A 12,198-nucleotide genomic window follows, 5' to 3' on the forward strand; every position below is an offset into this window, starting at 1 on the left:
ACACACACTCACACACACACACACACATTTACACACATTTACACACACACACATTTACACACAGACATATATAGACACATACGTTGGTAAACTAACACGCAGGTTATCTCGTGTGTGCATATGAGACCACAGAGCTGGTTATGAAGGACAATGAATGTGTGTATCTGCAAGTTCACAATGTTCCATCTGAAGAGTCTCTCAGCCAGCATCATCCTCTGAGAGAATGTGTGTGTGTGAGAGAGAGAGAGAGAGAGAGAGAGAGAGAGAAATGCAGGTGTGTGTCTCATTTTGAGAGACGTGTCTGTAATCACTAAGTGGTTTATCGTCTTTTTTTAGAATAAAGCACAAACTATTACAGGAATTAGCCACTTGTCATCATTTGCAGGTTTACGGTGTGTTTATGCATCGCATTTAGTGTGTGTGTATGAGTGTTGTGTATTAATCATCTTAATGACAGCTCTCTGTACGGAGAGAAGCCCCTTTACGCTGGGTCACATTTTAAGTTTATTACATGACATAAATGAATTACGATTACATGACTCGTGTTGCACTTTTCTCTCTCTCAGGGTTGGATGACTGTTTGCTGCAGTATATGAGGACATTTGAGAGAGAGCAGATAACCGGAGAGCAGCTGCTTCACATCACCCATCAGGAGCTGGAAGAGCTTGGCGTGACCCGCATCGGACACCAGGAGCTCATTCTGGAGGCTGTGGACTTACTCTGCGCACTGGTACGTGTGTGTGTGTGTGTGTGTGTGTGTGTGAGTGTAAAAGAGACTGGCTGTGATAATGATGTGTTTGTTTTGTATTAATGACACAACAGACATTTTAATCAAACTCCGCTTAACACTGAATGATTAGCACCCAGCGGGAATCTCCCAGCCAGTACACAAAAAGAGGGAGTGTGTGGAGGGAAGGGAAGATGCGTTTTTGGTTTTGGTTGGCTGCTGGAGGAATTCATGCATCATAGAGAGAGAGAGAGAGAGAGAGAGAGAGAGAGAGAGAGGAGGAGTTAAATCTAACTAGTTAACATCCTCACAGCTATTCATGCAAATTCATCTCAGAAGCAGAATTCAGGTTTATTATTAAAGAGCTGTTTTGGGTTAAACAAGAAGAACTGCAATAAATACTAATGTAAATAGGGTCCAAAATGATTTGTGACCCTGGACCACAAAACCAGTCTTAAGGTGCTTGGATATATTTTTAGCAATAGCCAAAAAAAAAATTGTATTGGTCAAAATTATCAATTTTTATTTTATGCCAAAAATCATTAGGATATTAAGTAAAGATCATGTTCCATGAAGATATTTTGTAAATTTCCTACCGGAAATATATCAAAACTTAATTTTTGATTAGTAATATGCATTGCTAAGGACTTCATTTGGACAACTTTAAAGGCGATTTTCTCAGTATTTAGATTTTTTTGCACCCTCAGATTCCAGATTTTCAAATAGTTGTATCTCGGCTCTATCCTAACAAACCATACATCGATGGAAAGCTTATTTATTCAGCTTTCAGATGATGTATAAATCTCAATTTCAAAAAACTGACACTTAAGACTGGTTTTGTTGTCCAGGGTCACACTTAAGATCTGATCGCAGACAACAGTGAATTCTACTCTGTACTCAGTCATGAATTAGCTTTTAAAAATAGTATATAAACACTGATGACAATTTTTGAATTTGTTTATTTCAAGTTTTCATTTTCATCTTAGTTCAAGTTTTTTTTATTGGATTTTGTCATTTTTATTAGTTTTTGTTTTAGTTCATTTTAATGTTTTTATTTAATTTGAGTCTTAGTAATTTTAACTTAACCAACTTGAACATTGTCATCTTGTATACTTTTTAAGTTGAAGTTTTTTGTCCAATTTTATATTTTTTAATTGACAAAATTTAATCAACAAAACAATAGTTAATAATAACAACACTGCTTGACATTGAAATGCATGTTTCTACAGGCTTCCATTAAAAGTAAACATATTAAATATATCAAAGAAGAGTTCAGATGCAAAAGCCTCTAAGTGCCATCTGAAATGTTCATCTAAAATGAGTATTTTTATCAGGCTTCTATATTTATGTTCAGTTATTTCACTTTAATGGCATAGAAAAGGACCTATATATTGCCATTAAAGTAAAATGACTGAACCTAAACATAGGAGCCTGATTAAAATGCTCATTTAAGATGAAAATTTCAGATGGCACTTAGAGGCTTTTGCATCTGAACTCTTCAAATATAAAATTGATAATAATATTATAATTATAACAAATATGATTCATTTGAACAAAAAAAAAAACATAATATAAATTTAAAATCTTATACATTACAATCACCAGTCAGTCAACCACTTAGCTAAAATGAGGGTTTTAAAATTAGCAGTTTCTATCTGACTCTAAAAGAAAATAGCATTTAGAAAAAAGTGCATACCTCGCAAGACCTAACAACAGAAATATTTCAGCATGCCTGATATTAACATGCAGTGACAGACCATGTGAGGCACATCCAAAGTTCATTAAATGCAGGTAACTAAAAATTCAGCTTGAAACTTCTCCTTAATTTTTCAGCAGTCTACACGATGCAAAATAAAAAATACATTATAGAATCTCTCTGGATTATGTTATTGGGTTTCGTGAGGTGAACAGAATTAACAAACAAAAACATACAAAAGTGGAAGTAAAGCAAGATACATTGGCTGCCCTCTGAAGCACCATCCTGAAGCCTTTTTCTCCTTATAAATGTTGCATTAAACCTTTTTTAAAACAAGAGTCACCTGTCACCAGATCCTTCCTAAATCCTCACAAGATTCTGCAGACCTTCCAGGGCTTGTTCTTTTAAAATCGTTTTCTTTGCTTTGGGTCTCGGACAAACATAGCAACCTGAAAACTTATTTAGATTCTAAAGACACCTCAGAGAGCTTTTAAAAAGGTGCCATGAACAACATCAAAGACCTTACTGCTGAACCTATTTATATAAGGATCTATTTATAATAATGGTTGGAACATTGAATGGGTGTCTGCATATTAATATGCATTGAGGCTCTAATTTATGCAGCGATTGTGGTGCTTAGATAAGAGAATAACAGTCATGACAGTAGAAAATGGCACGTCAGTACTGCAGGTACCAACAAACACCATATAAAGAAAAAAAATCGAGAGGAAGTCGGAAAACCCCTCATTTCTATAAATGACAGATGTTGGGTCCAGCTGATTAATACTATAAACAAACCCAAAAGAAGACATTTGAGAAAATACTACAAGCTCGGTCTGGTGATTGAACTATTCAGCCGATCGATTCACAGAAATGATGGGTTTTGCAGTTCCACAGCCTCCAAGCAGCAGTTCTGAGAAAAGGACATTTATTCTGAGTAATGCCTTTGCCAGATATGAATGGAGACTTGATTGTGTGCTTTATTTCATTTCACAGTGTAGGCAGTGTTTTATTTCTGAGTAACTTAGTGCGTAGTGATGACCCTCAGTACATGATGTGCGAATGCAGCTTGATAGGTTTTTCTTCTGCTTACACTTACACAGTGTGGCTTTTATGTCTCAGATTGAGAAAATCAGCCATAAGATTATAGGCTTAGATCTCTGCCACAATTCTGGAAAATACAGTGCATGCATAATTATTATGCAAGTTGATATTCTGATCATATTTTTTTCCAAGCACATTTTACCAATTCCAAATGACATCAATCTTAATAACCACTATTAATCTTGTATTTAATCACTTATAATCTAAATATTATTGTTCATGAAGGATGGAAGTGAAAAACGCCTTATATTCAGGTGTGCATAATTATTAAGCAGGCTATCTTCTACAGATAAAATCTCGAGATGGACTAAAAATGAACTCCCAAAACTTTCCAGATTCTGGAAGATAAATTCTTCAAACAGTGATGATCTTTCGCGCGCAGAATTGTGGCAGAGATGTAATCCCATATAAGATCTGCTGTGCTTTGGTTTACTAACTTGGACCTTCTTAGGCAAAACTGATATTAGACTTTGTAGTGAAAAGAACTTTGTAAAATAATAAATCTATCATGCTTTGTCAGACATACACTAAAGTTTGGGGTCTGAAAGATTTTTTTTAATGTTATGTAAGAAGTTACTTATGCTCACCAAGGCTGCATTCATTTGATTAAATTACAGTAAAAACAGTAATATTGTGAAATATTATTACAATTTCAAATATCAGTTTTCTATTTTTATATATTTTGAAATGTAATTTATTCCTGTGATGGCAAAGCTGAATTTTCAGCAGCCATTACTCCAGTCTTCAGTGTCGCATGATCCTTCAGAAATCATTCCAGTATGTTGATTTGGTGCTCAAATAAACATTTCTTTATTATTATCACAGTTAAAAACAGTTGTGCTGCTTTGTGGAAATTTTTGTGCAAACATTTTTCAGCATTCTTTGATAAATAGAAAGTTCAAAAGAACAGCATTTATTTGAAATTAAAATCGTTTGTAACGATGCAAAAGTCTTTACTGTCACTTTTGCTGAATTTAATGCATGCTTGCTGAAGAAAACTCTTTAAATTAAAAAACAAAAAAACAAATAAAAATCTTACAGACCTCAAACTTTTGAATGGTATGTAAACATTTTTTTTCCTCCTGTTGCAGAACTATGGTCTAGAGACAGAGAATTTGCGGACTTTGTCGCACAAACTCAGTGCATCCGCTAAGAATCTGCAGAACTTCATTACGGGCCGCCGCCGTGGGGGGCATTATGATGGACGGGTGTCACGCCGCCTTCCGAACGACTTCCTGACTTCAGTCGTTGACCTCATCGGAGCAGCAAAAAATCTACTAGCCTGGCTGGACAGGTACTCAAACAGATCTAAACAGGACATGAACTCACCTGGGCTGAACAGAACAAACCTATCATAGAAATGAATGGGACTATAATCAGACTTGATCGGAATGAGTCAAAAGTGAATCAAATAGCCTTGATAAGCTGCCCAAAATAATTTTTTTTGCTTGTATAGTGAAAACTATCCAGAAACCCAGGTTTGAGTCCAGCCCAGGTCATGTCATGTTTAAAATGTGAAAAAAGAGAAAAACGTAGCTCTTGTTGATTATATGGAATAGGGCTAGTTGTTTGTCCACTGTAATGGCCTCATCTCTTCGTGTATGTGTTTTGCTTTGTTTGCAGGTCTCCATTTGTCAGTGTTTCTGAGTACTCAGTGCTGAAGAACAACATTGTTCAGCTCTGTCTAGAGCTAACCACCATAGTACAGCAGGTGTGTGTGTGTGTGTGTGTGTGTGTGTGTGTGTGTGTGTGTGAGTGTTTTGGTATTCAACACACACAAACAGCCCAGTCCTTTATTATTATTTTAATGTACGTGTTTCTCTTTTCCACTCAGGATTGCACAGTGTATGAAACTGAGAATAAGATTCTACATGTGGTGAGTGTTTCTCAAGCCACACACACTTGTGAGGAACCCCTACGAACTGTATTGAGAGCATCTAATTTTGATTACCACAGGCAATTACTTTGACTCAGTAATGCATTAAAAATGAAAGCCATATGGAAATCCGAAGGGTTTAGAAGCAGAAATGTAAAATTCACATTTTTGTTAAACCTTTTACATGAATTTTTCAGTTGTGTTTTATTTGATTTGTGAAGATGTCTAAATCCCGCTTTTAAGGTGCAACCACCTTTCAAGGTAAAGAAAATGTCCTTTAAGACATTAACAAAGACATTACTTGGCCACTTTATAAAAGTTTTTTTTACAAGTGAGGAACATCCTCCATCCCTAAAGGCTGGTTTTAAGATATTTTACTGGGTGAAGTCGATACAAGCAAACACTCACACACTTTTCTCACTCACACACAGCCTTTAAAAGTATATTTCAAGTAAAAACGTGATTGTGAAGTCACATGTATCTAGCTTGCTCTGAAGCAAAAATCTGTTATGTGTGCGTGCGCATGTGTGTTTAGCCTAAGGTTGGATATCTTGAATAATGCAGATTGTGAAGTTTTCTCCCTTCAGGATCACTGCCTGTAGAACAGAAAGAGATAGAGGGAAGGATGGAAGAATGGAGACAAATAGAGAGAAAAATATGAAAGAAAGAATATAGCATGAATAAATCTATATATAGCATATGACTTATTAACGGCTTATACATTATTGGTATATTTCATGATGCTGAACGCCTTCATCACTGCTCCTTTTCAGTTCAACGGCTCTAATTAGACTGAGAGATTTACTATGAAACTGCAAACATTTACTGACAACACTGTCTGTCTTTTATTGTCTTTCTGTCTTTATCTCTCTTTGCAGTGTAAGACTCTATCAGGTATCTGCGAGCACATTATTTCATTGTCGTCCGATTCGTTGGTGTCGCAGTCTGCCCACCTAGAGGTTGTCCATCTGACGAACGTTATGCCTAGCGAGGGCCTGGTGAGTAAACAACAGCAATACCCCTTTCATAAATCAACAGAAATATGAGAATGTGCATTATAGTTGTCTCTGCATATTGTAATGTGTAATATGCAGAGACAACTATAAGACAACTATTTGCAGACATATGCAAATAGCATTCGTTATTACGGCATTTCATGAATTTAAGCTGGAAGCATACCATGAAAGTAGCCTAAATACCCAAGTACCCAAATAACTACATCTGAATTAAAAATGATGAAAATATGTGGTGCACAAACATATTTGGTATTCAAAAGTTTTCAAAAAAGTGAACCCCGAAAGTCGCTTGATTAACTTTACACTTGTTGTCTATTAGCTGTTCTGTACATTGTGCCTTCAAAATGATTCAACTCCAACATGTAAAATTAAATTAATGTGCAAAATCATTCTTTTCCATTTACTAGGGCTTGCTTTCCACTCACTTATTTCTATATATAGATTATAGACATATTATCTATGATAGATCAGTGTTTCCACCATGGTTTACATCTAGAATTCACTATTTCCCAATTATAAATACGACTTGGTCATTCATGTGCTTGGAACTAGTAATAACGATATTTCCAAATGCACACAATAACAACACTGACTCAACCAATGGTGGGAGTTTGGGACGGGACTATCTGTTTGTGTGACTAATGGTAGACAGGGAAACCTGTTTGAAAACTATCACTTTTCAACTTTTTGCAGTTCCATTTAGTAACAGACATTACACACTTCAGCACCATTTGAAACATCTGTATTAATCTAGTTGTGATGTACTATATGATTGATTGATTTTATGATTGACAACTGCCTCTTTCCTCTTTTTAGGGCATGTACATCAAGTCCACATATGATGGCCTTCATGTGATCACTGGAACCACAGAGAATGTGAGTTCAGAGCTGTCTTATAGTGAGGGTCCTAATAAATGTTTGAGAGGAGCTTGTTCATATTAATTCCACCAATACAAACTCTAAAATTATTAACAGCTTCTCAAAACGTTGCCCCATGTATCATCAGCCTTACAGGTTTAGGGTTTAAGCAGGACATGATGTGTCACAGTGAATCAAAAGATTTGGTGCTGTCATTGGTAAAAATGCATAAAATATCACTTCTACCTGAAAGATAGCACTGAAACAAGTATCTTAAGAAATGACACCCGAGTCTGTGACAACCCTAGGGTTTGAAAACAGCAAAAAAAAATCTGACCCTCTCTGGGAAAGTCACCTCTGTTTATGTGTTTGGGATAGATTCAGTGTCTACATCTAGCAAAAGTTAGCAAAACATCTGAAACGACGTAATGTACCTTAAACAGTTACACTTTTTCAACCATTTTGTCACACTATTTTAGTATAATTGTTATGCTGTTATAGTATTTATTAATATTTTGAAATAGCTTTTATTTCAATATTTTTTATAATTAGTTATTATATTTATAATATAATTATTATAATTCGTTTTTTAATTATTATTTCTATTTAGCTCTTTTGCATTTCAGTTTTAGTAATTGTAGTACTTAAACATATTTCAGTTATCTGCCAAGGCAACATTTCTAATTTTTCATAAAGTTTAAGTTTTTCATCTAATATTTACAATTGATTTAATTTCAGCTTTATTTCAATTAACAACACTAGTTTCCCACTAAGTTTTTATGCTTTATGCCAGTGTGTGACATTTACAGTTGATATACTGCACATCACATAGAGAAGTGATGTGATGAATAAATAAAATAATTTGATCGTGGCTGTTGTGTCTCCAATCATAATTTTATAATGTAAAGCACCATCTGAGTTCTTCTACATCTACATTAAACCTCCTGTAAGTGTTCATGTCAATTTTAAGATCATCATTTGTGATGCTGTGCGATAGGACTTCTTATCCGTATAGGAAAACCAGCTCTGGTTTCCTTCAGATTGTCAGTGCCCATTTCAGGCAGTGCTGCTCTATAAAGCACATACTGTGCTGCAGCTCTTCTGTGGGGACAGCAGAACCAGGTCATCCACATAGAGCAGGCACTTGATTTCAGAGATGGGTAGAGTGAGGCTTTGAATGGTGGATTGTTCCAGTGCTGTTGTTAAATCATTTATGTACGTGTAGAATTAGGTTAGACTCAAGCTACATGCCTTTTTTAGTTTCTGAAAGAACAGAACTCACTGATTTATCACTCTTAATGCATTTACTGTTCGGCTAATTTATGATCTTCCACATCAAGCTTACAGAACCACACATCAGAGCAAATGCAAAATCTTCTGATTAATATTCTGGACTGGTGTGGCATGGTTTAGTGGTTAAATTTGGGAAAAATTGGTCCAACCCCAAAAGGTTTGAAAATGTCAACCGTTGTACCCTTGAGAAAGACATTTAATCTAAGGTCGCTCCAGGCAGACTGTCACCGTAAGAATTGTACTGCAAGTCGCTAATGCATAGTAGCATCATCTAGATCAGTGGTTCCCAACCTTTTTCAACTCGCGGCCAAACACATATGTTTCCGCGGCCCACTGCAAAAAAATGAACTGACCCCGCTATTTGTTGGGTTAATAACTGAGTACTCAGAAGCTAGATTGTTAACTGTCTTTATTGAATGAACTGGCAATGAACAATAAATGCATTCAAAATATCAAATATGGCTTCGGCAGTTGATTGAGTCGGCAGCGACTTACAGAAAAGGAAATCCTCTTGTAATTCTCCGTTATGTACATACCGTACATAAGCAATGAGGTTGGAAAGGTTTGCTATATCGGTCGATTCATCCAACTGTAGGGCATAAAAGGGACTCTCTCGAATGTTTTTAACCAACTTCTAAATTATGTCATCTGCCATTTCATTTATTCTTCTCTCAACTGTATTATCTGAAAGTGAAATCAGATTTAACTGCTTGCGGGCCTTTTCTCCACACATCACCCCAACCATTTCTTTCGCGGCAGGTAAAATCACATTTTCACCAATTGTGTGAGGTTTTCCAGCCTTTGCGATGAGCTTTGCTACACGATAAGTTACCTCCACTGCTTTACTGTTGTCGTTGCCAGAGAACACAGTTTCAATAGGTTTTTTTCCTGATTTGGTACTCTTTCAGTTTGTTCTCAAAAAACTCAATAGGCTTGGACACATATTCACTGTGTTTAGTCTCCAAGTGCCATCGTAGTTTGCTCGGTTTCAAAGCTTCATTTGATAAGACTTCTGAGCAAACAACGCAGAGCGGTAGCTGCTTGTTCTCCGCTCCCACACATGTGAAGCCTAGCGCTAGATAGTCACTACTGTATTTTCTTTTAGATTTATTTTGAGTCTTTTCAGTGTCAGGCTTACTTTTCAGCGACCCTGTTGACAGCCTTATCCATGTTTGAATCTGTTGTTCTGTAGCATATGCAGCAAAAATATTTTAGAATTAGCGGTTTATTCTTAAACCAATCAGCGAGCTCGATTAGTGGAAGCAAAGTAACAGTTTAATATTTATTTTTTGTTATTGAATTATATATATGAAATTATGATATTATGTTATGACTTAGACATTTGTACATATATTAACAATATTATGATTTCTTTTAATAGTAATTGGCTATGCCCTGCAATACCGTCGCGGCCCACAGGTTGAAAACCACTGATCTAGATGACTGCTTACTAAGTTTGAACAGGTTATGAAATTCTTTAAAATAAACTTTTAGCTATTAGTATACAGAGAGAGAAAATGAACAGAGCTGCATCTCCCAAAAGCATTGTACGCCTACATAGATTGTAGAAACCATTGGCACCAATGCTCTCTATGATCTACTTAGGCTTACAGTGCAAATAGGAAACGCAGCCCAGATGAGTGAGATTTTGATGAAACATTTTTCATAGGGAAGGTCAAGATTTAGGTATGTATGATAATATAATGCAACACAGAAATGCCTGCTGTCAGATTTATCTCTATAATGAATAGGGGTTATTAATCTCTCAATCTCTCTCTTGCAGTCTCCTGCAGATCAGTGTAAGAAGATCCACGCCGGTGATGAGGTCATTCAGGTCAATCACCAAACAGTGGTGTGTATCATTGCGTGGGTTAGGCTGACATCTGTTTTGAGCTTGCATCCTAGAAAATGTGCAGTAATGTTTGAACAGGTATGATTGATTAACATTTGATGCTCAAGGGTTTTCAGGTGGATCTCATGAAGCCTGTCAAGGACATGTCTGAAATGTCTAATTTCTTTATAAGCAATTGTACTTTTTAGGGCCATAAATATTTTTTGCTTTCTAATAATGTTTTCTACAGAGCCCTGCACATGACATGCAGACAAAAATATTATTTATTGTAGTCAAAAGTTAAGAATTCGCTGCTATGAATTAAGAATGATTGGTTCCCTCATTTTAGTAAAACGTGGCCCTGTTGTACTAATTTGTTCCCAAAACTAGGGAACAAATTAGTACAACGTGACCCCGATTAACTAAAATGAGGGAACAAATTAATAAAACGAGGGAACAAATTCTTAATCTGTTATGTGCGGGGCTACATTTTTTTTTTCACTAATCACATCCACATCCAGCATTTGTCTTTACTCTAAATGTAAATGTTAACATTTAACATTGTTTATTTATTTTGTATTTATATTTTTAAATGATCTCTATCTTTCAGGTGGGCTGGCAGTTGAAGAATTTGGTTAACTGTCTCCGTGAGGATCCAAGTGGAGTCATCCTCACGCTGAAGAAGAGGCCACAGAACACTCTGGGCTCCACCCCTGCACTGCTGAAGAATGCCCGCTGGAAACCACTTGCCCTGCAGGTGTGTGTGTGTGTGTGTGTGTGTGTGTGTGTGTGTTTGTGTGTGTCAGAATAGTTCAATGTGTTTGTTCAAGTGTATCCATTTAATATGTAGTGTTTGCGAGTGTGTGTGTGTGTATGAGTATATCTCAGAGCAGTGAATGAGTTCCGTATGGCTTGTTGCCATGGCAGCCAGAGTTCTGTGGTTGCTCTGGATACAAGTATCAGACAGATGCAGTTAAAGCTTGCACATGTGTCCTCTCCTCACAGTCACGACACACTGGAGCGGAGTGGACCTTCACTCATGAATGAATCCACATTGGTGATTTGAAGGACATAATGCTTATTGACATAATTACAGATAAACTTGTGGCGAAACAGGATTTTAAATCCTTTCTGAATGAATAAATAAACAGTTAAAGAGTGGATATACACTTGTGAATTACTGAATGGAGACGGCACTATAAATGACTGGCTGAAAATGACTAAAGAATAAAAGGACATGCACTTATATGTTTACATGCAATAAAACAATGCCCACTTATAACTGATCATGATAAATCGAACAGCGTTTTTATGTACGTTTCTCCTTCCTCCTGTTGCCGGGTTGCTGTCTGCTGCTTGTTGCTATGCTTTTCCTCATTGCTAACTGACTGATGCAGCACTCATGGTTGCTAAGGGCAACACTATCGTCGTTTTTGAAACACACTCTTGGTCCTCTATTAGTTAAAGATCTATAGACATGTGTGTGTGTGATAAATCACTGCCTTGCCCCCTAGTGAAACTAACTGCACAAGACTAACATACTGTTCGTGACTACATTTGAAAATATATTTTTGCCTGAATACTTACATAAGCCATCATGAGAAATATTGGATGTTCTGTCTCATGTTTGTATGTTTTAATAGTGGATTTTCGTGTAACTCTTTTCCCTTACATTAAAGGGGTCATATGATGCTATTTTAAAGATCATTATTTCGTGTATTTGGTGTAACAGAATATGTTGACATGCTTTAATGTTCAAAAAACACATTATTTTTCAAATACTGTACATACTGTACA

The 12,198-nt window shown here is 36.2% G+C and overlaps 1 protein-coding gene across 2 annotated transcripts in view; it reads left to right on the plus strand.

Moving 5' to 3' along the window:
- Window positions 1-12,198, plus strand: part of LOC107680385 (connector enhancer of kinase suppressor of ras 2) — a 36,658-nt gene that overhangs the window by 11,970 nt on the left and 12,490 nt on the right. Inside the window, exons 1-8 of one of the 2 annotated variants that reach the window (XM_016476257.1) lie at window positions 571-730; window positions 4,619-4,821; window positions 5,151-5,238; window positions 5,362-5,403; window positions 6,282-6,401; window positions 7,236-7,295; window positions 10,354-10,422; window positions 11,012-11,158. In XM_016476257.1, the coding sequence (XP_016331743.1) occupies window positions 593-730; window positions 4,619-4,821; window positions 5,151-5,238; window positions 5,362-5,403; window positions 6,282-6,401; window positions 7,236-7,295; window positions 10,354-10,422; window positions 11,012-11,158 (867 nt within the window). In that variant the 5' untranslated portion in view covers window positions 571-592. Of the gene's footprint in view, window positions 1-570; window positions 731-4,618; window positions 4,822-5,150; window positions 5,239-5,361; window positions 5,404-6,281; window positions 6,402-7,235; window positions 7,296-10,353; window positions 10,423-11,011; window positions 11,159-12,198 lie in introns of those variants that run through there. The other variant, XM_016476256.1, reaches the window with a different exon arrangement.

Source organism: Sinocyclocheilus anshuiensis, unplaced genomic scaffold (assembly GCF_001515605.1).
Source record: "Sinocyclocheilus anshuiensis isolate Anshui unplaced genomic scaffold, SAMN03320099.WGS_v1.1 scaffold1262, whole genome shotgun sequence".
Lineage (NCBI taxonomy): Eukaryota > Metazoa > Chordata > Actinopteri > Cypriniformes > Cyprinidae > Sinocyclocheilus > Sinocyclocheilus anshuiensis.